Raw genomic sequence first — 26436 nt, 5'->3', positions numbered from 1 at the left:
GGAGGTCAAGAAAGGGGGTTTTAATATCTGTATTCACAAGGGGAGAGATGTAATCCTGGAAAAAATAGCATCAAAATGAAAAACATTATATAAATTTGATGAAATTGCAAAGGAATGCAGAAAACATAAGGGAGGGGGAATACATAGCATTGAAGATTTTATAAAAGGCAGAGAAATGATCAGAAGTCACTGAAGGAGTTAGAAGTTGGTCCAATTGAAGGCAGGGTCTATCCATCTTGAGAGATGGAAGGAGGAGGATGAAACCCCCCAAGTAGCCACCAGAAATCTATGATCGTGTTCCAGTCTGTGTGGGTGCGTTTGGGTAAGGCGAATACTCTGGAGACAGCCGCTGGGTTGAATCCTTTCTTGCTTACTTCCTCACTGGGTGACCCTGGATAAATTACTTAACCACTCTGGCTTCAGTGTCTTCATCTGAACAGTGGAGACAGTAATGTTGCTCATCTGGATGTGAGGCGAGGTAAAGTGCTTAGCAGAGTGCCGGGCATTTAGGAAGCACTAAAGACTGTCAGCTTTGGTCGTCGTTATAACTATGAACATCATGTTCAGTAATACAAGAAACAGGAGATTATAAGTCAGCAAAATGGCTTGGAGAAATAAATGAGAAGGAAATCAGGAGAGAGGTTCACCTTTGGGCCAGAAATATGGGGAGGTCTGTCTTCCCCAGCATTGAGTGTCAGGAGTAGAAAGGGCTGGTTGGTGGGGAGAGACCAACCAGTCTCCAACAGAGACTGAAGTCTGGCTGCACTTTATGAAGCAGAGGAACTTGTTTCTGTAAAATAAATGCTCTAACAAAAGCTCCAGTGACAGAGGTTCTGTTGGTGGTTCCACAGAGCTAGAGAGTCTGGGACTAGCCATAGTGACAAAGTTAGTCTAAGGCAGAAAGAGAAAGAAAGCTCTGGTTTATTCATCTCTGGATGCCAAAAATCATTGAAAGTCATTGGAGCAGGGGGAGGACATTTTTTAATAAGCACATCTTCTTTCTTTTTCTGGCCCTACCCAAACTGCAAATCTACTTCTCTTTCCCTGTATAACCAACTTCCTGCAATTCCTTACATTAAGGGACAAAACCACACTTAAGTTTAACGCAGTAAAGCTTGCCAGTGTACTTGTAAATGAGCATGGGTGGTCATCCATGTTTTCAGCCACCATCCTTTTAGCACTTTCTTTATGCCAGGCTCTGGCTAGGTCCTGGAGACACAAGGCTGTTCTCAAGCCCCCATCTCCAGAGCTAAACAGCGTGTCACATCATAGTTCTTAGCCATCCAAATAACACACCTAAAATTCAAAAATTGCTGATGCCCAGGCTCTGTCTCAGACTACAGAACCTCCAGCAGAGGACCCAGGCATATATGTTCTTCCAGAATTGCACATGTCATTTTTATGTCCACATCAACCTTGAGAAAACCTTCTACATTTTTGTAGATGAGAGAATTGAGGCTCAGAGAAGTGATAAGTAAGGTTGCACAGCTGGCAAATACAGCATTGAACTTCAGACCCAGAGCTTCTGAATTAAGATCCCAAGGCCTTTCCACTTGGCCGTGGCCACCCTTGCATATGCATGGTATGCAACTCTGTGCCTAAAAGCCATGCTAGTAAAATGATCCAAGATATAGATGAATATGCTCGAAACCCTTGCTGACTACAACAAAAGCTCAAAAAGGATCAACAAATCCTACAGAAAGTTTAGGGACCCGTATTTAAAGTGGACAGAACCCAATACCTGTTACAACCTGACTCACTGTAAATTTCCAACCAAGGTGGATAATGTGGCTTCTATTATACAAGCGCGATGTGGTTACCATTATGTAACCATAGTTTCCATTATATAACCCTAGTCCCGGGGCTCCAGAAACACTGCCTCCTCGATTTGTCCCTCCATCCTCCAGGTGATGGTGACTTCATGCTGTGGCTGACTCTAGGTTACCTTGTTTGGTGTGCCGGCATTTCTGTTACCTGTATAACCAATTCCCTTAAGTTTCCTCCTTATTCCAGCTCAGTTCCTGACTATTAGATGAAGAAACCAAGGATTAGAAAAGTTAATATAACTGTATTTGTCTGTTCTTGCACTGCCATGAAAAAATACCTGAGACTGGGTAATTTATAAAGAAAAAAGGTTGAATTGGCTCATGATTCCACAAGCTGTACAGGAAGCGTGATACTGGCATCTCCTATGCTTCTAGGGAGGCCTCAGGACACTTTTACCCATAGTGGAAGGCATAACAGGAGCAGGCATCTTCACGTAGCCAGAGCTGGAGGAAGAGAAAGAGGGGAGAAGTTGCCACACACTTTTAAACAACCAGATCTCATGAGAACTCACTATTGCGATGACAGCACCAAGAGAGATGGTGTTAAACCATGAGAATCCACTCCCATGATCCAGTCACCTTCTACCAGGCCCCACCTCCAACACTGGGGATTATGATTCAACATGGGATTTCACCGGGGACACAGATCCAAACCATATATTAACTTAACCAATGCAGTACTAGTTATGTCAAAGCTAGTATTCTAGCTCCAAAGTTCTTGATTCCAAAGCCTAAGTTAAGAGATCTTAACTTATATTTCAGGTGACTGGTGGAATTTCTTATGCCCAGTGCAGGTGGTGATGGTGATGGAGGTATGACGGTAGTGATGATGACGATGATGATGATGATGACGGCAGTGGTGGTGGTGGTGCTGGTGATGGTGTTGAAGATCACAATGTCTGACCACTATTGTCTGTGTCCTTTGGACATTTGTGCAGACACAGTGTCCTAGTTGTCACATAGATGTCTCTGACTGTGTTACAGGCCTTCACCTACCACCACATCCAGGAGATCATGGTCCAACTGCTGCGGACAGTGAACCGGACAGTCATCACCATGGGCCGGGATCACACTCTGATTGTGAGTAGATTATTTCTTCTTGTCAAATGTTGCAAGCTCTTCAGCATCTAAAAATGGATTTTCTGAAAGGGCAGATCACATTGAACTCCCAGCATTGATCATTGCTTTGTTTTGGAGTACAAGGACCAGATTTTTCCTGTCTGAGTTGGGAGGACTTGAGAATTAACTCAAGTTGTTGAAATAAAACAAGGCTTAGGACTTGTCTAGTTGAGTGTACCAGCACTAAATTGAGTATACCAGCAAGGGTGAATGATCACTGCTGAAGATAGAGAAGGGAGAGCAGCTTTTGTAAGTGAACAAGGTATAACATCCCAGATGCATGTCCACTAGAAACCTTTTCCTCTGGCCTACATTCAAGTGGTGCCCAGTCTCAGGGTCCTGTGAGCTTGATTTCTGAAGGGGCTTCATTGTGTGTTAACTCTGCCCATAGATGCCGGTTATTCAAGGTCATTACTACATATTGAGCTATTTTCTGCATAAACACTGTGTTCTGAAGATCAGGAAATTTCTGCCCCATCATCTGATTATTTTTCTTCTCTAGACACAGAACCCAGCTCGAACCCTTTAACCTCTGCCCATCGTGCTTTAAACCAAGGACCCAAACTTCAAATGCTTACAGGGGCCAGTCACCAACATAAATGAGTATGCCCAAACATGTCACTCCTCTGCTCAAACCTGCCAATGGTTATCCATCTCACTCAGAATAAAATCCAAACCATTGCCAGGCCTGAAATGCCCCTGCCCCATGCTCATTTATTTATGTGTTCCTCCCACATACAAAACATGATGGATGTGCTGTTTCCTTTTGAGTCAGATATCACCTAAGCATAGAGGCTTCCCTTCTCTGATCACCCTGTCTACAATTCCCAGTACCTCTCCATCCACTAAAAATCATACCTTCTTTATTTTTCTCATTACTTATAATTGGAAATACACATTATATTATTTGGTTATTGTCTAGCTATCCTCATGAGAATATAAGCTCCAGGAAAGTAAGCATATTTGTCTGTTTTGTCATTGCTGTGTCTCTAGGTCCTACAACAGCACTTGGCATATAGTAGGTGCCCAATAAATACTTTTGAATGAATAAATGCATGACATGTGACAGGCAGGGACTCTAATGCTTAAAAGAGGATGAGGGCTACTCAGCCCTGATTGATTGATACCATGTTAGATTGGACCCTATAGTTGCTAGAATTCCCAGTATTTCAAGAGAAACTGAAAATTTCCATGTTTTATGTGAAATTTTCTGATATTTCAGTATTGGAAGTTCATTTAAAAAAATAATGTTTATACACACTTTGTGACTCACAAACAGCTGGATTCTCTTCTGAAAGCCACCCTGACATTTCCTGCTTTACACAGTGGTGACATCCATGGGGAGCATCAGTGGTGCCAGCTACTCTTGCCTTTTTTGGCCAGAGAGCCATGTAAACTGGTCTTTGTCATTTGTCTCACTTACCGTCCTTCCACCTTTGAAGTATCGCATTTTTCTTTTTTTCTTTTTTTTTTCTTTTTGGTTTGAGAGAGAGTCTTGTTCTGTCACCCACGCTAGAGTACAGTGGCGTGATTTCAGCTCACTGCAACCTCCACCTCCTGGGTTCAAGTGATTGTCCGGCCTCAGCTTCCCAAGTAGCTGGGACTACCAGCGTAAGCCACCATGCCCAGCTAACTTTTGTATTTTTAGTAGAGGCAGAGTTTCACTATATGTTGACCAGGCTGGTCTCGAACTCCTGACTTCAAGTGAAGCATTTTATAAACTCCTTTATCTTTTTTCCTTCTCTTTGGAGTAAACCTAAAGATGATCATCAGTCCATTTGGGTCATTCTGTACATAGCAGGCTCTTAACTTCCTTTCCTGTAGAACAGTGATTCTTTTAAACAGGGCCTGGGTCATAGGAAGCACTAAATAAGTGCTGTATAGTATTATTTTCCTTTCAATCTGTAGAGTGAGGCTCTCTCTCTTTTGCATTATCAACACAGGTGACTAACTACTCAGTACTGCCAGTTCTATGAGCCTTTTATTTGATGCTCTGCTTTTGTGGCTGGCTCTTCTAACACACATTCCTCACTGTTGCCCCATCAATCTTTACCAGGACACTCCCCTACTCTGGGATGTTCAGTAGCTCCCTGCTGCCTACCAAATTAAGTCATGCCCAATCATTTTCAGCTTCTGTGATCTGATCTGGTCACAACCACATTTTTCAGTCTTTTCATCAACTTTTTTCCATCCAAATATCCAGCCAAAATGGATGTCTGGATATTGCCCAAACATGCTGGCACTGTCTTACTTGCAGGCATAGCCTCTGCTTCTTTCTTTGCCTGAAATTCTTTCTTGTACCTTTCAACATGTTGAAATGCTACCTAGCTTTCCAGGTCCAGCACAAATGTGCCAAGCTCTCTTTACCTTTTTTTTTTTAAAGCAGTTTTTCCTGGCTAGCACGGTGAAACCCTGTCTCTACTAAAATACAAAAAATTAGCTGGGCATGGTGGCGGGCGCCTGTAGTCCCAGCTACTTGGGAGGCTGAAGCAGGACAATGGCGTGAACCCGGGAGGCGGAGCTTGCAGTGAGCCGAGATGGCGCCACTGCACTCCAGCCTGGGCAACAGAGCGAGACTCTGTCTCAAAAATAAATGAATAAATAAATATAAATAAAAGCAGTTTTATTGAAGTATAGATTATACACTTTAAAATTTAACCATTGAAAGTATTCAGTTTGGGGAGTTTTAGAAAATTTATAGTTATGCAACCATCACCGATATTCAGTTTAGGTACTTCTTTTACTCTCCCAAGTTCCATTTGCATCACTTTCTTTCCCTCCTCTCGCCAACCCTGAGCAACCACGAATCTGCTTTTCATCTCCATAGATTACCTTTTCTGGGAAATTTTATATAAATGAAGTCATACAATTTGAGGTCATTTGTGTCTGTCTTCTTTCCTTAGCATGTTTTTGAGATTTGTCCGTATTTTAGGACATATCAATACTTCATTTCTTTGCATTGCTGAATAATATTACATTATATGAGCTTGCCGCCTTTTGTTTAGCCAGTCACTAGTGGGTTGATATTTGGGTGGTTTTTAACGTTTGACTGTTATAAATAATACTGCTTTGAACATTCATAAACAAGTGTTGTATGAATGTGTTTTGACTTCTTTTGGGTAGAAATCTAGGAGTGGAATTGCTGGGGCATGTGGGAAGTGTACGTTTAACTTTAGAAGAAACTGCCATACTATTTTCCATAGTAGTTATAATGAGAAAAACCTGGAATTATATATTTTAAAAAACATTCCCTGAAACTAGGAGGGAGCAAAGTGATTAAAGAATGACTTGGATGAGTCCAGCTTGACCAGTAGATGAGTTTATTAGGACTTACATATGAGGTACTCCTGGATGGCGGCAGGACAGCTTTAGAGATCAGTGCAACCTCCCAACCTAAAGCTGCTTTTAAGCTAGTTTTCTGGCACTTTGCCTACTGTGTGTGTGCGATGGGTCTGTTCTCCTTGGTAGATTCTCAGCTACCCTCTGGGATGTTTGGGTTATCAGGGACACCTGCTTCTCAGCTGGGCACCTTGGCCTTGGCTCACCGCCCAGCCTTTAAAGACAAGCAGCGTACATACGCTTCTAAGTAACCTGGTGGGTGACCCATCACACGACGTGGCTGTACCACTTCACATTCCAACCAGCAATGTTTGAGGTTTTGTTTACACACTTCCCCACCAAGTCTTATTGTTGTCAGTCCTTTGGATTATAACAATCCTAGTGGTATTTCACTGTGGTTTTAATTTTCCTTTCCACAATGATGAATGATATTGAGCACATTTTCATGTGCTCTGCCTCTTTTTTTTTGAGTCATTTTTATCTGTGAACTTGTCACAGCTCCTCTCTTAGACTGTAAGATTTTAAGGCTTGTGCCTATTTGTGAAATAAATGGAGTAATAATAGATCTTCCTCATAGAGTTCGTGCATGAATTAAATAATATAATACAGGATAAGCATTTGTAGATGTGCTTCTTATGCACAGTATTCATTTATTTATTCCTTCAGCAGTTTATGAGAACCTCCTAGATACTCAGCACAAAAACTCAGAAATGAGTTAGGCATAGTCTGTGCCTGGAGAAAATCAGACCTCTTCTGATGTGATGTCTCTCAGGCATCTCAAATGCAATGTGCCCCAAAGTCAACTCATTGCCAGCTCCCTGAAGCCCACTCCACACTCCACCTGAATTCGGGATCTCAGTTTATGGGACTGCCATCCTAGATCTTGAGCTACCCTTGCCCCTCCCTCTCTGTCACCTGCCTGCCCCTTCCATTCACCCACCAAGTCCTGCTGCTTTCAGCCCACCTGTCCCTACTTTCTCCCCACTTGGGCTGGAAAAGCTACCCTTCCTCAGTCCCTTGACCTGTGTTCTCCGAGGCCCTGTGCATGCCTAGCTCACTGTGCTCATTGTGCTTAGGACATTGTAAGGTAATTTTTAGGCTTCCCCCATATTTTGTGGACCCCCTGAGGTCAGGCACCCTGTTTTACTCTTTTATTCTCAATACCCAGTGGGGTGCCTGGCATGCAGTGGGTACCCAAGGTTTTTGAGCAAATGAAGGCACTAATGAAATGAGTGAATGAGTGAAATAATCACTGAAAATGCTACCATTTCCTACCTTCATATTCTTGAATGTGCTTTCCCCTCAGATTGCTTTCCCTTATTCAACAAATGTGTTTTCTAAATATGGGAAGCCACATTTCAGGGAGTAAAGAATTGCCTATTCAGACTTCCTGGCTCATCCGTGAAGCCTTGTAGAGGTTGTAAGTTGCAAGCTGTGTCATTAGTCTCAATGACTTTGGAGTTTGCTAGTGCAATTACAATGCTAAGAGTGCTGAGAGTGGAGAGCCAGAGGCCTGTGGCAAGCATACCTCACTAGGAGCAGAAATGTACCTGAAACAGAAGGAAGCAACAAACAAGGTTTTCTTAAGATATAGCTTCATTTTCATAAAATGAGCCTTTCCAGCAATTCCTAGAATAGAAATATCTCCTCCAAATTAAAGAAAATGTTTTTGGAAAGTAATTACTCAGGGGTCAAGGGTCCCTGTCTTAGCACTGAAGGCCCCAATCTAATTTTGAATTAAAATTTGACAAGGAGGAGAGATCCCCATTCCACCTGTCACTTTTATTTTCCAGATGTGATTTTTATTGGTTAGTTTCTATTGCTTGGGAATATTAATCAATATTGGTGGTAAACACCATACATGTCAAGTACTTTCGAAATCCCAAGAGGACCCCAAATGGGTATAGGATGACTGGTTGCAACTCTCATTCTTATACAGGATTCGTGACACTTTTTTTCTTATTTTCATGGATAGGAACATTGCAATAAAAGAGTTTAGCCATTAAAATCACAGGAACCATGGGGCTAGGATGGATTGCTTGTTGGGCGCAGTGCTTTGCAATGATGATTCCTGATTTTTCTGTAGATCACTTCCCTGAGCAATGAATTGTTGGTGACAAATGAGCAAAAGGGAATTTTGCAAAAACAAAAAACAAATGACTTTTACATGACTAGTACCCTTTCATCCCTTCTTTGCCACAGTCTAATTTGTCAGGTAACTTCTTGTTTATTAAGTCCTAAGGAATTTGACTTTGGTGCTGAGAAAGGGAGCATGGTTTGATAGAAAGGATATCTATATATCTACATACATATATATATAATATGCTTTTATTTCAATACATTTGGAGTACAAGTGGTTTTTTGTTACATGGATGAATTATACAGTGGTGAATTCTGAGATTTTATTGCACCCATAGTGTGCATTGTACCTAATGTGTAGTTTTTCATTCCTGGCCTCCCTTCCACCCTCCCCCTTCTGAGTCTCCAAGGTCCATTACGTTACTCTGTATGCCTTTGCATACTCATGGCTTAACTCCCACTTAAAAGTGAGAACATTCGGTTTTTGGTTTTCCAGTCCTGTGTTACTTCACTTAGAATAATGGCCTCCAACTCCATCCAAGTTGTGGTAAAAGACATTATTTCATTCCTTTTAATGGCTGAGTAGTATTCCATGGTGCATATATCCCACATTATCTACTCATTATCTGATGGGCAGTTAGGTTGGTTCCACATCTTGGCAGTTGAGATTTGTGCTGCTGTAAACATACATGTGCAAGTGTCTTTTTTGCATAATGACTTCTTTCCCTTTGGCTGGATACCCAGTGGTGAGATTGCTAGATTGAATGGTAGATCTACTTTTAGCTCTGTAAGGAATCCCATACTGTTTTCCATAGAGATTGTATTAATTTGCATTCCCACCAGCAGTGTATAAATGTTTCCTTTTCCCAACATTCACACCAACATCGATTTTTTTTTTTTTTAATTTTTAATAATGGCCATTCTTGCAGGAGTAAGGCGGTATCTTATTGTTTTAATTTGTATCTCCCTGATGATTAGTGATATTGAAAATTTAGATAGAATATTCTGCCTTATCAGGGAGAACAGGAAAAAAAATTCCACATTCTTTCTGCAGATAATTGGCTAGTGACTTTATGCCCAATGAATCTCTCTAGACCTTTTTTTTTTTTTTTTTGGTGCAATAAACTGTACCATATTTGAAATCTTCTTCTTATATCTGAGTTTCCTGACTTGGCTGACAATTCCTATTCTCTTTTTCTATCTCCCAAGCTCCTGAATCGGAGACCTAAAATAGATTTTGCTCAAGTGCCAGCCCTGGCTGATTGGTGATGGCTGCCTGTAGAACTGTGTTGAGGAGGATGCAGAGGCTACATGTTGGCTCAGTGGGAACAACTGGGGATTTGATTAGTGCTGTGTGTCATGGCATGAGATTGGAGAACAGAGATGTATGCAAGATACTTGCAAATATTATGTATTTACTGCAACCATTGGTGTTTTCCTGGCTCAGTCCAAAAACTCTTGTATAAACTAGATTCTCTTATACATATTCTTGGTTCCTTGAAATAAGCTGTGGTATAAAAGCAGAAGAGTAATGGTAAAAACAGTCTTGGAGAGCCTGCCTTTCCTGGGGAATGATTTCCGCAGGCTACATGCCATATTTTATCAAATGTAAGATGTACCATGATTTGATGTGCCCATAAGAAAGAAAACTTGCTACCAAGTATAATGTGACACAGACTGTAATCTTCAGAGATGTTAAAATATATTTTTTGAAAAGTTTGACTCAAAATGCCTACTGTGTAGTGGATTGCATCTTGAGCCCTCACACACAGGTAGGCAATTATTGCTATCTCCTGTTGTTTAGGGGAGCACATTAAGTGGCAGAGGATGAAAGCATCATGTCTAAAGTTAATGCTGCTGGTAGGAATAAGCAGGATGTGAACCAGGGACACCGGAGTGTGTATGTCTCTAGTCATCTGTGCTCCCTTCTAGGAAGATACTGTCCTGTCTCACAGGTCTTAGAGCAGCTTGAGGAAGAATGTCCAGGCTTGTTTATTATGCGTGGTGAGGGCGTGCCTCAAGAACACTTCCTGGCTGATGCATCCTGTTACTGACTGCTCTAGAGAGGGTTGTCCCCTGTCTCCCGCCACCCCAGTGATGGGGATGAACAATCCCATAGGGAGAATCAAGCAGGGAACTTGAACACTGCCAGAAGTTCTTGGAAGGAAAACAATCTGGTGATTTTGTTGAAATTGGGATATAGCCTTTATTTTGGGTAGTTAAAATAAGCCTCTGGATGATATATTTGGGGCCTAATTACCCCGGTTTTCACAGAGGAGGCTATTGAGTGTTTAAATAAAGGTAAATGCTCGGCATCACACCAGCTCCAGACATTCAGAGCAGTTTGTTCAAAAAGAAAAAAAAAAGGAAATTGGAAGTCACCCCGTCCTCTGTTGCTTCACCTCATAATAGTACTAGAGCTATTATGTCATCTGTGTCATAAGAGACATCTTATGATGGGAGGCATCTGTGTCATCAGAGACTGGGCTTCAAAGCTCTGACTTCACTTTTCATTCCTGGGACACCAAATTGGAAATGCCCCAACTAAGCAACTACTCTGAGCCAGACCATGAGCATAGAGACTGAGTCAGGGACTGCAGCAGGACAGTACCAACTCCTCCCAACCCCAGTCTGTGACAAGCAGGAAGGAGGACAATCTAGGACATGAGGAGGTGTGGTTCCCAGCCAGGAATGGTTAGTTGGCTCTTGGCCTTCACTCAGCGCCCCTATACCTTGTTGAAAAATAATATTTATAATAAGGCTATCATTTAATGGCACACACATCCTGTATGCTAGGCAAATAGCTAAGCACCTGATGTGTTTTACCTTACTTCACCTGCATCAGATGCTCATATTTTACATCTGAAATAACTGAGACACAGAGAGTTCATGCAACTTGCCTATAACCACACAGCTTGTTAGTGGAAGAACTAGAATCTGAACCCAGGGAGTACTGTTTTAGAGTCCCTGCCCTTAAATAGTGTATCATACGCTCCTACACTATGAATAACTAAGCTTATTCTTTACGAATCAAATATTTTAAGGATAATAATGAGCACCTTAAACTCAGTTGCCACCTTGCCTGGATCATGGACTCTAATGAGATCATCTATGTGGCAACTTGCAGAAACGTATAAAATGGCACAGAATTTTTGGTGGTTTTATGATGACAATGATATGTTTAGGATTGATCTCCTAAATTCTGGTAATTAAACCACAAAATCTGTAAACTCAGAAAAAGAACTCTTTGTTTATGTGAGTGTCGGTACTTATGAAATAGCAGGCTTTACATAAGAGGATGAGGCTGGCATGGAGTTTCCAAAGGGTTCTCCTTCTGCCTTTAGCTCATCTCCAGGCACTGTTCATCCTGGTCCCTAAAGACCTTTCGACTCTAAATGCTTCCTTCCCATTGAGACCGCTAGCCTGAGTCTAGCCACAACCAACTCTTATGGTTGTCCCTGGCATGCAGGACAATGTCAACGAACACCTGCTAAATGAATGAAAGATTTTTACTGTCTATTTTTATTTCCACACAAACCATCATTCTTTTTCTCAATATGCAAGTGTTATTATTGTTAGCTTTATGTCATGATTAGATGTGGAGAGTAAGGGAGGAGAAAGAGTTGCTGCTGAATAACTGGATTGAGTGGAAAAAGACAAGGCTGGGGATGGGGAGAGGAAGCATCCCCTCCACAGAATGCACTGTAGTATTAACAGTTCACATTCATGGAGAATTTGTGTGACCAAGATGGTACCAAGCACTTTAAGGGCATTATCTAATTTAGTCAGTGAGGTTGGCAATAATTACTATCTCATCTCAAAGTGGAAATGGCCATTAGAGGGCTTGAATGCCTTCCCAGCATTGCAAGTCTGGGAAGGAGGAAGCTAGGATTTGTATTCCATCCGAGTCTGCCAGGGCTCAAAGCCCATCTTCTTCAGCAGCTCACTGTACTTGTCCAGGAACTTGTTTTCCTGAGGTAAAATTAATTTAATTGAGAAAATTCCTGAAACTGTATGTGCATGTGTATGTTTGTATGTGTCATATATGTGTATACCTGTTTGTGTATATGCCTATGTGTGTTAAGGTGAGATCAGGGAGAGAATCAAGTTAAGAAAGAAAATAGTAAAAAAAAAAATTAGACAAAAGACTTGAAATGACAGTTTGTAGCCAAAAGGTGGCATCATGAGCTTGGGGTAGCTTGGTTGCAGCTTAATATGATAATATGGATGGTGTGCAAGTTTTTTGGAGGGGGAAGCATTGCCTTAATAAGGACTTTGGTGAACACATATCAGGGCATACTAGGCCTAAAATATATATGCAAAACATGGATTCATATCTCAACTTTCAAAGGACCTGTAGCATGTCTGCACAGAAGTAATTTATCAAGGTAGACTTTGTGGAACTAGAACTGGGTCTTGAATGCCATGAAAAACAATGGGTGGAGAGGAAGGCTTGGTGCATTTTAAGTGGGAGGAGTATTTCTTGTCCTATCCCTTCTTGCAGTCTGCAAAACTCTCATCATTCTGCTAGGCCATGATTCCGGTTGTTCTTTGTCCTTGTTTCAGTTACAACATTACCACGTGTATTGGAATTTTCTTTTTACTTATCTATGCTCCACAGGAAAGTAAGACCCATGCAGGAAGGGACCACATCCTTTTATCTTTCTATTCATCCTTCCATCCAGGGCATGGTGTGTAGCGGGCACTCAATTCAAGTTATGGCAGTAAATTAATTTAAAGAACAAATGAACTGAAGGAACAAATTAATGACAAGCTTTACAAAGTTCAACTTTAAAAATAATGTGAATAAAGTTTTGTTTCATGCCAGTCTTTCCTCTAAAGATTTTTTAAAATATAAAATTCCCAAATACCTTACTAGCTCTGGGTGACAGAATTCTTTCAGGCAAACTAAAATACGAGAGCTGGGGCATAAAAGAGCATGCTTCATTCTCCAAATCTTTCTTCCATCCCATGATTAGCTGCTGCAGAAATGAGAATTAAGAGGAAATATGAGATTCCTCGATTTGTTTGGCTAGCTACTGCATTCTCCCTGCTGTGTCCAATGGAGCAGACCTTTGCTATGGATAGGGAGTGCTCCTAGATAATGATGGTGATGTCACTGCTGCCATTGCTGTTGCTGCTGCTGCTGTTGCCATGAAAGTTTCACTTGACTCAGTACGTATATGTATTAGTCCATTTTCACACTGCTATAAAGAACTGCCCAAGATTGAGTAATTTATAAAGGAAAGAGGTTTAATTGACTCACAGTTTCTCATGTCTGGGGAGGCCTCAGGAAACTTACAATCATGGTGGAAGGGGAAGCAGGGATGTTTTACATGGTGACAGGAGAGAGAGAGAAGCGGGGAGAGCCCCTTTATAAAACCATCAGATCTCAAGAGAAGTCACTCACTAGCATGAGAACAGCCTGGGGAAAACTACCCCCATGATCCAATCACCTCCCACCAGGTCCCTCCCTCAACACATGGGGATTATGGGGATTACAATTCGAGTTGAGATTTGGGTGGGGACACAGCAAAACCATATCAACATGTTTCTGCAGAGTAGGTAAGTTCAGGCCCTGGGGAAGCTGGTGCTCAAGCAGGGGCCTTCACTGGTCACACAGGGACTACAGCTGTCAGGAGAGACAGAGAGAGAGAGAGAGAGAGAGAGAGAGAAAGGGAGGGAGGGAGAAAGAGACAGAAAGAAAGAAAGAAAGAAAAAGAAAGAAAGAAAGGAAGGAAGGAAGGAAGGAAGGAAGGAAAAGGAAGGAAGGGAAAGAAAGAAATAGAAAGAAAGAAAGAAAGAAGAAAGAAAGAAAGAAAGAGAAAGAAAGAAAGAAAGAAAGAGAGAGGGAGAGAGAGAGGGAGGGAGGGAGGGAGGGAGGGAGGGAGCTTGGAAATTATTCAGCAAGTGCTGGTAAATGCAGTCACACAGAATGACTGGTCCATCATCAAATCCTAATGAAATTACCTCCAAATATCTCAGTGCCTTTCAGCTTCTGTTAGTGGAGCTGGACAAATCTGATTTGAGACAAATAATTTTAAGGGTGTTCTTAAAGGTAAGACTTCACTGTATCCTTCGTCCTATTTCCTGGCATTGGAAGAGAGGCCAGCTTTTTCTGGTCCTTGGAGAACTTAAGAAACAACATATCTGCCATTTGGGCATTGGCTGAGTACCTCTATCCCTGACATTGCTTTCTAAGTGCTATGGAACTGGGGACAATCTATGTGGTTTGAAAAGAGTTGACAAACTGGGAGCCATTGTCCTCCTTTCCTCAAGAAGGGAGGAGGTCTCCTCATTCCACAGCTAGAAAGTCTCTTCACAGTGCAGATCCCCATTTTGCTTCTCTGTAAAGTGTGGCTAGTAATGGTCATTACCTGCCAAGCTTGTGGTGAAGACTGAATAAAAGCATACGTGAAGCTCACTGCACAGGGCTTAACACATAGTAGGCCCTTGGTAAACAATAGCCATTATTATTCCACTTGTGGGCTGTCTTCTCCCTGCTTTGACACAGATGTCAGGAATAAGATTACAAATTATTTTACAGCCCTGCCATTCAATCTTCCCTGGATTTGTGAAGTAATGTTCAGCTGTTGCTATGGCTGGGCTATGAAGAAAGCCTCCGTGAAATGCAATGAGGCACACTGTGTCTGCTGTGAAGGCCTGGAACCCAGATTGGAAGGAGAAATCCTATCATGAATGTCCTTCCCTGGGCATTGAGGGTCTGACAATTCCTGATATGGAATTGTCCCCACCCAAATCTCATCCTGAATTCCCACGTGTTGTGGGAGGGACCTGGTAGGAGGTAATTGAATCAGGCAGGCAGGTCTTTCCTGTGCTGTTTTCGTGTTAGTGAGTAAGTCTCATGAGATCTGATGGCTCTAAAAAGGGGAGTTTCCCTGCACAAGTGCTCTTCTCTTGTCTGCCACCATGTGAGATGTGCCTTTTATCTTCTGCAATGATTGTGAGGCCTTCCCAGCCAAGTGGAACTGTGAGTCCAATAAACCTCTTTCTTTTGTAAATTGTCCAGTCTCAGGTGTGTCTTTCTCAGCAGCATGAAAACGGACTAATCCACTGCCCCTGGGAAAATCCTGTGGGAAAAACTGCTGATGAAATAGGCTGTCCCACAAATCTCAGGCCCATCACCCTTGTCTACGGCCTTAAGTGACTCAAAGGAACCAATTCTGTCAAATGATCCTTCAAAATCAAAACCCATTTTTCTAGATTTATGCTACATTCATGCAGTGATGCATTTGTGTAGCCATTAAATTATATTTATGATGATTTTTAACAACACAAGACTATTCTATGAATTCTATATAGAGAGAGGATTGCAGGAATGAAGTAGCAGCAACGACGACAATGACAACAACAATAATAACAATAAAGTCATCAAGGAAACTGAAGTTCAAGGAGAGAAAAGAAATATGGCCCCTCACCAGAGGGCCTTGATCTCTCAGAGCTCAGAACATGTTCTAAGGCTCACATTATGTTAGTATCTTCTGCTTAAAGGACACATGACTTGCACATTTCTGGAGTTTTACTTTTAAAAAAATCATTTCACTTTCCTTTTATAATCAGGAAAAATAACTTTAACACTATTTCTTTAAAAATAGGAATTAATGAGACAGTCAAACTTACTGAAACTATTTTTTTTTTTTTTTTTGAAACAAAAGTCTCACTGTGTTGCCCAGGCTGGAGTGCAGTGGCATGATCTCAGTTCACTGCAACCTCTGCCTCCCAGGTTCAAGGGACACTCATGCCTCATCTTCACTAGTAAGTGGGATTACAGGTGCCCATCACCACACCCTACTAATTTTTGTATTTTAGTAGAGACAGGGTTTCACCATGTTGGCCAGGCTGGTCTTGAACTCCTGATCTCAAGTAATCTGCCTGCCTCAGCCTCCCAAGTTCTGGGATTCACCACGCCCAGCCCTGTAACATTTTCATGTATATAATTTCACTTTTCTTCTGAACAGTCTGTAAAGCCAGAGAGGCACAGGGTTTCATTTTAAACATAGAGGTGATGTGTGGAGGTGAAGATATTGTTCAAAATTATGCAGAAAGTCAGGGGCAGAAGTCAGGACCCCCAGCCTGTCCTGGTCTGTCTCTCTTCCCCTGGACTGCTTTTCCTTGAAATGTCTCCATTGTCATATATTCTCCCAATTCATTCAACAAACATATACAAAGCATTTACAGCATCTCAGGCAATTCGAGAAGCCCTTGGAGAGTCCCAGAGATGGAAATGACAATTGTGTCCCCCCAGGAATTTTCTTTCTCGTGGAGATGAACTTGAGAGATTGACAAAAGAAATGTCAATATAACATGCACAACATGCTCTGGGTACTTGGAGGATGGAGTGACTAATTCCATGGCAGCAACGGGGGATGATCAGAAAAAGTTACAGAGAGGAGGTGATATTTAAATTGCAACTTGCTGTCTGGCATCGGAGTTAAGAGCCCAGGCTCCCAAGCTTGGCAGACCCTCAGAGAACTCCAGCCTTCACCACCTCCTACCTGTGTACTCTGACAGATTACTTATCTCCCCTTAAGCCTCCATTTATTCTTCAGGAAAATGGGGGTAATCATAAACTACCTTGTGGTAAGTTTTTTGAAGAATAAATGAGATAATGTAGGCAAAGCGTTTAGTAATAGCTCATTGTAAATTCAAGAAACTAAAGCTTTTATTATCACTATCAGTAGTAATAATGCTACTCTCCTTTTCTTTCCTTTAAATTAAAACTATTTCCTGTGGTAGATAGGTAATGGAATGGTGTCCAGGGAAAACAGCATTTGCAAAGTCACTGATATGTAGCAGCTTCTTACTTTTTGGAAAGTGGCAAGGAGATGGGATTGGGGGAAGTAGACCAGTAGGAAGTTAGGCTATAAGCACTACGTTGGCGTTAGATTATAAGGAGACTTATTTGTAGGGGAAGGAATTTTTATGCTCTAGGATGGTAATGGGATGCAACTAGAGATATAAAAACCAGGGAATGACATTGCTAGATGTGTGTCTTAGAGAGAGGCCCCAGGCAGCTGTGAGGGGGTGGAAAATGGTAAGAGAACATAGATGTTGAAGAACAGTGCAGGGGTCTACGTGGAAGAGACAAGAGATCTTGATTGTGAAGTCTTTCAATTAAACTAAACAACACTTCCTGGATTTGGACATTACAAGATGAGGAAAGCTGCTCCTACTCTCAGGGAGTTTAACATATAGTGGGAGAAGGGGAAGATAATGAGAAAGAGCCACAAGAGAATACATATTGGTCTGTTTTCACACTGCTGTAAAGACCTACCCGAGACTGGGTAATTTATAAAGAAAAGAGGTTTAATTTACTCACAGTTCCATGTGACTGGAGGGAGGCCTCAGGAAACTTACAATCATGGCAGAAGGCAAAGGAAAAGTGAGGACCTTCTTCACATGGCAGCAGGAGAGAGAGAGCAGTGAGGAGCGAAGGGGGAAGAGCCCCTTATAAAACCATCAGATCTCATGAGATCTCCCTTGCTATCACGAGAAGAGCCTGGGGGAAACTGGCCCCATGATCCAATCACCTCTCACCAGCTCTCTCCGTCAAAATCTGGGGAATTACAACTCAAGATGAGGTTTGGGTGGGGACACAAAGCCTAACCATATCAGAATACAAGAACAGCATTTGGATGGGTTCAAAAGGAGGCAATGTGACATTCAGGTGGGGTGAATCAGAAAAGGACACCTGCTTGTTTTCAGAAGCTGCCCACCAGCCCTTGAGCTCTTTGGTACTAGGCTGGTGTCTGCACTGCATTTTCCACTCAGTATCCTTGGCATCTTGCCTGGCAGAGATAAGGGGCTTGATGACTGTTCACTGAAAAAAGTGATTATAGACTGAGGTTCATCTGAGATTTTTGGAGCCAAGGGGTGCATATTAGTGGAGATGAGGTAGAGTTTCAATCCTTGAAACCCACTCCAGGTCAGCAGCCTGAGTTGATGAGTGCTGATGTTTTGTGTTGCTTTGATTTTGTTCCCTTTGATCCCTGACTCTTAACTACTGAAGGTATATTGTTTTTTATTTTAAAACAAAAAAGCACACCAAAGACAATGACACCAGCAAGTAACTTCTCATCACCTCCATCACCCATCTGTGGTTTCTGTTTGTGGAATTGAATTTCTTCGGGCTTGGTGTGCTCAGTGGAAAAACTGTGAATCACTCTCAAGTTCAGCAATGAACATGACTCAGCCCTTGGTTCATGAGCAAAAAGGCTTTTCTGTCAGCATAACCAGGGTATCATAGCACCGTGTCTGCTACCTGGGAAACCAAGATGAAGCACCGAGTAGAGGTCACCATGTTTAACTTATGATTTAAGAAATAAAGGTTTTTTTCAGGAGCAAACATACAGGTTTCATTTGAGTAAAATCTAATATAGTATACTTACAGATTCTAAGAATTTGTGAAAGCCATTTATGATAATAAAACTCTTATTTGCTTCCAAGCAAATCATCCTTTGGTGTGATTTTACTGCCTTTTCACTTTAGTTCTGCTTTGAGCCAAGGCAAAATGCTTTGCCCAAAATGTTCCTTTAGTTAGACCTTGTCTCTTTTAAATTGCATTTTCTCTGGAATGGACTAGGTCACATGTATTAAATTCTGGCATTTTAACAGAAACATTACAGGGAAAATAGTTAACAATCTGCTTTAATTTCAAAAGTCATTTACTCTTTGATATGGTAAGGCAGTATCTAGGTAAAATGTGCAGAATGCATTGGGATTTAATTATGATGACAATTTATTCTGAAACAATGTTAAACTGGACCATCAATATTCAGGACAAAGATCTTGGCAGGGGGAAGGGTACTGGGAGCAAACATTAGTGTCTTTTTATTCCTGGGTCCTGAATGCCGTGTAGACCTCAGGAGAGTTAGAAGCCTTGGGCACATTACCAGTGGCAGATCCTAACTTCTGTAAAGAGCTGAGACTAGGGCATGATGGTGAGAAGGTGGAAAAATTGCTGTTTCTATTCCTCAGGGACTTAAGTTTCTCTTTGGGGAAGACTGGTTATTTGATCTGAGAACAAAACTAAAAAAAAAAAAAAAAAGCACACATACATAAAACCAAAACCACAATAATAGGTCATTTAATTCTAGGAATTAAATAATCCATCAATCATTTTGGGAGTATACTATGAAATAACTTGAATGCAGATATTTATAGATTTATACCATATATCATTCGGGACTGTACCCACTATGGTACCATCCTAATATGAGGACTGAAGGACCAGGGATAAACTGGGGATTAATTTTTAGTGTATCCCCACTGAATCCAGTGTACTCATTAGTTTATTTCTGCAACGAGTATTTAAACCCCATTATGGTACATGATGGAGATACAAAGGCAAGGAAGAATAAGCAAGATTCCTTCCTTAGGGAGACTACAGTCTAGATAGATACCTTGATCAAAGAATAACACAGATATATGTATAAGGACAACTGTGCCAAGGACTTCAATGGTAAGGTCCCTTGTGCCAGCAAATGTCTAAGATGGGTATTTGGCATGGTCTGGGCTGAGTTGGTGGTAGTCATGGGAGGCATGACCTGGGAAACTCCAACAGAGCTGCAGCCTGGGCGGGGAGGGTGGTGTAGGTGGGGAGTATTGCCAGCAGGAGGAACAGGAGCCTTTAGGGACTGAAGGCATGGTGGGTCCAAGAAAGCCAAGAAGGCTGGCTGAAGCTGGAGGACAAACACCAGAAGGGCCTGTGGTGGGAGCGTACAGGATAAGCAGGGCAGGATGTGCAGGGCTTCGGGCCACAGCAACAGACCTGGTCTTACTTCCTAAGTGTATCGGGAAGCCACTGAACACTAAGTCAGAGTGTAACGTTATTCCCATCCAAATTTTGCAATGATTGCTTTGGCTGCTATGTGGAGAAGATACTTGAGAAGTGAGAGAGGGGCCGGGAGCGGTATTGTGTACCTGTAATCCCAGCACTTTGGGAGGTTGAGGCAGGAGGATTACTTGAGCCAGGAGTTTGAGATCAGCTTGGACAACATAGCAAGACTCAGTCTTTACAGAAAATAATTGTTTTTAAAAAACATAAGGGGGTTGTGGTGGTAAGCACCTGTCATCCTAGGTACTGGGGAGGCTGAGGTGAAAGGATTGCTTGAGCCTGGGAGTCTGAGGCTGCAGTGAGCTAGGATAGTGCCACTGCACTTCCGTCTGGGTGACAGACTGAGAGCTTGTTTCAAAAGATATTTTAACAAAATAAGTATAAGAGAAGATATTGCATGTGGGGAGACCTATTGGGGAGGTTCCTGCAGAGGCCAGTTGAGAAATGAAGTGGGTTTAGAACAGGATGCCCACAGTGGAGAGGCACGCCGACCTGAGAACTTGGCTTAGTCTGGCAACGAGAGGACCAAACCCTGTGTGTTGCCAACGGATGCATCCCTGCTCTTTATGGGCTGAGAGTTCTGTAGGAGGCAGAGAGAAATTAGACATTTGCAAAAACCTCAGGAGTAGGGGTGGTATGATTTGGTCCATAGAAATTTAGGCTGTAAATTGGTGAAAAGAAGATGGGGAGGAAGTGGAGGTGAAGGTACTAAAAAATGGGATTATGTTCAGTAAAGCAGTCAAACGTGGTTTGCGCCGAATGCCGACAGTGTTGGATTAGGATTTGTCCCCCGCACTTTTTCTTGCAAGCAATGCTTGATGGGCGTAGTGATCATAAAACATCTTTGTTTCTTGGCATTTATAAAAAGAAATACATTTTTAGCATACAGCAAGTTGCCTTGAGCAGCTTAAAATGAGAGCCTTTTCAAGTGAAGGTTATATTGAGGATTCAGCTCAGCTAATGAAGGTAAGAACGGGTTTCAAGTCTAGCCTCATGCTTCCTGGAATGACCCCGGCCCCTCACACATTCTACCCACCAACCACATTGCTCCCAACACCTGCTTCCCCACAGGATTGCTATAAGCCCTTGGACAAATCATTTAGCCTTCCTTAATTGACTCATGCTTAAAATGGAAGGGACATGGCTCTTAAAGTCTCTTTCACCTCTAGGATATTTGATTCCACACAACAAGAATCTTTCATTCCCAGAGTGCTGTGCTGTATTTTATGTGCACATATGCTCTTTTGAATCATGGATGACTTTATTACTTAACTTTACTTAACATTCATTGTCATGGTTTCTGGTGGATCCTTCTTTTTTTTTTTTTTTTTTTCTGAGACAGACTCTTGCTCTGTCACCTGGGTTGGAGTGCAGTGGCATGATCACAGCTTACTCCAGGCCTCCCCGTCTTGGATTTAAGCTATCCTCCTGCCTCAGCCTCCTGAGTGATGGGGACCAGAGGTGCAAGCCACCACCCTTGGCTAATTTTTTAATTGCTTTAGAGATGGGGTCTCACTACGTTGCCCGGGTTGGTCTCAAACTCCTGAGCTCAAGCAGTCCTCCCACCTTGGCTTCCCAAAGTGTTGGTATTACAGGTGTGAGCCATCGCGCCCACAGGAAGTGTTCTTCCCTTGCCCCGAGAAAAACCTGTTTCTGAAAACCACTGTAGCTTCACGGAGTTACTTTCCTTTCTCTCTCCCAATTGACTTCAATCCACAAATGACTGAATATGCATTTATTGAGGACCTGGCCCGATGTGTCCCTTACATTGTGCTCTTGGCTGTCACTCAGTTCATTGTCAAGGCACTCTTGGGAGGCAGGGGGTATATCAGAGGAATCAGAGGCTCACAGAGGCTAAGTAACTTACTCAAGGTTATGCAGCAAAAAGAAGGTAGCACAATACTGTCAAACCTGAGATTTCTGATTCTATGTCCAGGGTTTGTGTTTGTTACTGTTTCTCTAAATTGGGGTTTCCCAAAATGGGAGACTCACTCTCCAGGTGTAAACTCAAGCTGGTTTTAAATGGTTCGTGGAGAAGGCAGGAAAAAGAATACTGAATCACATGACAGGAAAGTTGTTTTCTTTTCAGTTCTCTCAAACATCCTGATTAGTCAAGTAGAAAATGGGCTTGGTGTGAATGCGACTTTAGTATGTGTTGAATATTTGCTAATATCCCCTCTTAACAGAGAGCTGGTCTCAGGCTTAGCAGCCTCAATAGCAACAGGATTTAGCAAGAATTTAATAAGGTATGTTTTTATTTCATCTTCTATTTTTGGAACATGATATAGTTTTTCTTCACATTGGTGATATAAATTTGACTTTTAAGGAAAAAATTAAAGGGGAAATAATTAAAGAAAAGTACTGAATAAATTAGAGTTCAGGTGTCTGAGCGTAATGATACAGGTCATGCATGTGCATCCCTGGGAATGAGGCTAGGAGCAGCTCTCCATTGATTCATGCTGTCTCCCTCGCTCACAGGACTCACGGGGCTTCATGTGATCATCATGACACTAAGTTCTGAATCTGCTCTTTATTTATTTCCCTTAGAAATGTATAGAAGCAATTATAACGAAAGCCATACTTGCCCTTAGGACCACTGAGGTGTGCTTCTTAAGCATACATTTTATAACCGAAATCAACCCAAGCTAGTAATGGAGTCTTAAAACCTAGAAAAAATATGTAAGTTTATTGCAAAAGATAATATCCCATTTAAAACAGTTTAGAAATTTACAAAACCTTACATCAGTACATGGTCTTTAAGAAGGTACTCTATAGATGAGCTGGTATTAAGTTCCAAGGATAGTGAGTACGCATTTATGCATTGTTTTTTAAACTACAGAGAAAGCAGCTACATAAACTCCTGCAATTTAAGTTGATGTATTGGTCTTTTTCCTTTCAATTTTATAAAAGTAATTTTTGCTAAATTAATACCTCTCCAGAAAACCAGATCACCTCAAGTACAGCATTTCTGTAGAATATCATGGTAGATGTTACATAATATTTTACAAAGAAGCAGTGATTTTCACATGAACAAGTGAGTATGCAGTTTTGGTATATGTGTGTATGGTGTTTTAAATATAGAGACGATCATTTTTGTTCATCAGGAAAATGTTTATGGAATCCTGTTTCCTCATAATGATTTTAAGTATCAATTTTTCAGAAGAGAATTCCTTCCCAGTTCCAGGTCAGTGGCCCAAGCAATGCGGTGTTGTGCTTTAGTGTAGAATCAGTATAGCCTTGTTTGGCTGTATTTCTAGAAATGTCAACATTTCCTCTTTTTTTGTTGTTGTTGTTGTTTGTTGGGGAAGTGCACAAAATGTCAACATTTCTAGTCCCAGTTTTATTTAATTCCATTAAGGGTTCATGTGAGGGCCCCCAACTGGAAACATATCTATGACCACATGAGCTTATTAATTTTGTGTGAGGTACCTCAAACATCTCTTTATCTTGCCAGGCTAACTTTGGCCAGTAATCCAGCTCAGCTCTGAGTCACTCAGCTCACATAATGCGGAACGTGCTAAGAGTTTATAAAGTAGGAAAGCATATGTTCTTATCTCTATTTAAGAATGGACAAACAGGCCCTGGAAATTTAAGCCATTTGTCAAAGGCTAGTGGGATAGACTGCTTGGTTGCCTTGGTCTCTTAATTCTAGGAACAGGGTTTTTACATTCTAGCATGATGCCCGAGAATGTAAATTCATATGAAATTAGTGTAAGCAAAGCAAATTAAGATAGAAGCTCTACTACAAGATAAAATTACATAAGAGATCCCAAATGATTTCACTTTATTAGATTATCCTCTATTCTGTTCTTTTTCATTGCTGGGGCCAACTGAGAGTCGATTGTATGGATACAGGAAAAAAAAAATCTGTGGCTTTTAAATAGCAGTAGCATATCTTATTGAAATGTGGCTTCTTAAGTATGACAAGTGTATTTATCTTAATTCTAACATGACGTTATATATTCCAGTCTCATTCTGTGGGCTTAAACATTACACTAGAAACAGAACAAGAACATCTTGAATGACATTCCAAGACTTAAATAGTGCAAGCTGATATTCCTTGCCAAATTTCCCTTTCATTCTCACGGAAATAGCTTTGTGCACTGCATTGCTATGACAGGGTAAGGTGAAACCATCAGAGTGGTTTGCTCAATTAGGCTCCATTTGCGGTGGGGTAGGTACATCCCACAAACACACAGGATGCTGTGCTCTGCAAAGATTCTAGTTTAGACACTGAATCTTCAGCCAAGGGGATTACAAAATACCTTCTTCGTTTAATGTATGTTTAGTTTCAGGATCCCTTTCTAGCAATGTCAATCTAACCACATGCTGATGGAGAATTGAATTCAACCAGAAGGTATCTGAGCCTTTCCATCCTACCCCTCATCCACAAGAGTATGTAGCAATTACTTAATTATATTACTTTAGTCACTTGTTCAGCCATGCAAGCTTGACTGGGTCCACATGTATGCAGGTCTTGTCAAAAGAATGAGCCAGACCTTGAAGAACTCAGACTTTGGGATAGAAATGTATTTAAAACTAAAATAGAAAAAACTATATCCTCATCCCCAGTCCTGCTACTTTTTCAATCAGGTGACCATTTCCTGATTACCAGGAAGGGAGACTGTGTTGATTAATATATGTTTGAACCTATCTACACGGCTGTTTCTGGGATGAAGGGATGAGAAACAGTGTTGTATTTTATCTTAGCCTTATCTATGTTACTCATAAGATGTAACTGATGGACAGGTTGTTGGATCTCATGGTTTTAAATGTTGCAGGTAAGTTAACAATAGAGTCTTAAAGTTCACACTGAAAACAGACTCCACCCATTTGCCAGGTGGTCTCAGGCCCCAGGCAGAGAAGAAGCATGATGATTTAGGGTGGGCCCTGGAACAGCTACAACTGCTGAAATCCTCTTTGAATTACAATTGTCCAGCACAGCCACACCAACAAGTTTATACCCTGGGGTGGCCTGACTCTGCCACAGGCAGAAAGGTGCATGCACCATGAGATGACAGAGCCTTAATTTGGGATCAAGCGGCTAATTAAAAAGGAAAACAACCTAACACACTAGGGTGAACCTGCATTTTATGCCCTGCCCACTTCTCTTGTGCTTATTATGTATGCTGATAGCTTAGAAAACTGCCAGTTTATCTCATTTTTTCTATGGTACCTGCGTATAACCTATAACATCCCTCTATCTTCCGGCTCTGCACAACACTGTTTTTTTCTTTTGGGTTGATGAACCCAGGATGGAAGGGAAGTGCTTAGCATCGTGGAGGTGTTGGAAGGTATAGTGTGGCGTTTTGCTCGTGGTGGGAATCTGGACTTGCAACTCAGCATGAGTTCTGGCTGAGTGTGACAGGGAACTTGGCAAGTGGTCACCCTAGTGTCCGTGAAGCCCTCAGCAAGCAGTGGCACGCACTCAGGTAAGGATGGTGGTCAGGTGTCCAGCAGTGGCTACATCAGCTCCAAGGCTCTTCTGTTTCACAGGCCAAAGGGCTCACAGCCCAGAGCCTTTGCAAAGAAGCAGGGCAGACCTTAAGTGCAGTGGATTTCCCATCTCAGGGAAGTACGTGGAGATGCGGGGCTGGGGGATGGTCCCAACCAGCTCAGATCCACCAGAAGCATTTCTTTTTCACCTTCTTGGTTTTCCGCCTTAAGTCCTGCTTTTCCGGGGCTGGGGGTTCTGCTGGGGGCTTTAGTGGGGGCGATGCCTCCTCAACTGGCTCTGCTTCCTCCAGACTCTGCAAAACTTCATGGAACCTGCCTTCCTGCTGCCGAAAATCATACTCTACACTGAAAAACACAGAGAGGAAGGAAGGAAAGTAAATTCGAATCAGCACAGACTGATTCAGCATCACTCAGCCCCAACTAACGTGGAAGAACAAGAGCTTTGGGATCAAATCCTAGATCCTTAGGTACCTACTGGCTGTTTGACCTTGGGAAAGTGATATCACCTCTCTGAACCTCTAGTTCTTCATTGATTGAGTTGGCACCTGTAATGCCTTCCTCACAGGGATGTTATTGAGGGTCAGTGAGACCTGATGGCAAGTGTTCTGTAAATATTGGCTCCAGTCTCTCTCTTAATCATTAATGGGTTTTCTTTGCATGTGTTATGCATGAAAACTGTCTCATTATTAAAACATTAAGATAATACAGAGGAACAGACAAGAAAACTGATAGCTCAGTTTCATCGTCTGTAAAATGGAG

The 26436-nt window shown here is 41.8% G+C and overlaps 2 protein-coding genes across 7 annotated transcripts in view; one reads left to right on the top strand and one right to left on the bottom strand.

Moving 5' to 3' along the window:
- The window catches only part of DOCK2 (dedicator of cytokinesis 2), a 433784-nt gene that overhangs the window by 190790 nt on the left and 216558 nt on the right, over positions 1-26436 (top strand). For 4 of the 5 annotated variants that reach the window (XM_023218912.1, XM_023218913.2, XM_023218917.1 and 1 more), the window contains exon 27: positions 2811-2906. The exons of the other annotated variant lie outside the window; for it this stretch is intronic. In XM_023218912.1, the coding sequence (XP_023074680.1) occupies positions 2811-2906 (96 nt within the window). The remainder of the gene's footprint in view (positions 1-2810; positions 2907-26436) is intronic. 5 annotated transcript variants of the gene reach the window in all.
- Positions 23499-26436, bottom strand: part of INSYN2B (inhibitory synaptic factor family member 2B) — a 118718-nt gene continuing 115780 nt past the window's right edge. For both annotated transcript variants that reach the window (XM_023218918.2, XM_023218919.2), the window contains exon 4: positions 23499-26022. In XM_023218918.2, coding sequence (XP_023074686.1) covers positions 25836-26022 — 187 coding nt within the window. In that variant the 3' untranslated portion in view covers positions 23499-25835. The remainder of the gene's footprint in view (positions 26023-26436) is intronic.

The sequence above is a fragment of the Piliocolobus tephrosceles genome, chromosome 4 (genome assembly GCF_002776525.5).
Source record: "Piliocolobus tephrosceles isolate RC106 chromosome 4, ASM277652v3, whole genome shotgun sequence".
NCBI lineage: Eukaryota > Metazoa > Chordata > Mammalia > Primates > Cercopithecidae > Piliocolobus > Piliocolobus tephrosceles.
The sequence above is the reverse complement of the archived record's forward strand: the minus strand, read 5'-3'. Positions and strand labels throughout refer to the sequence as shown.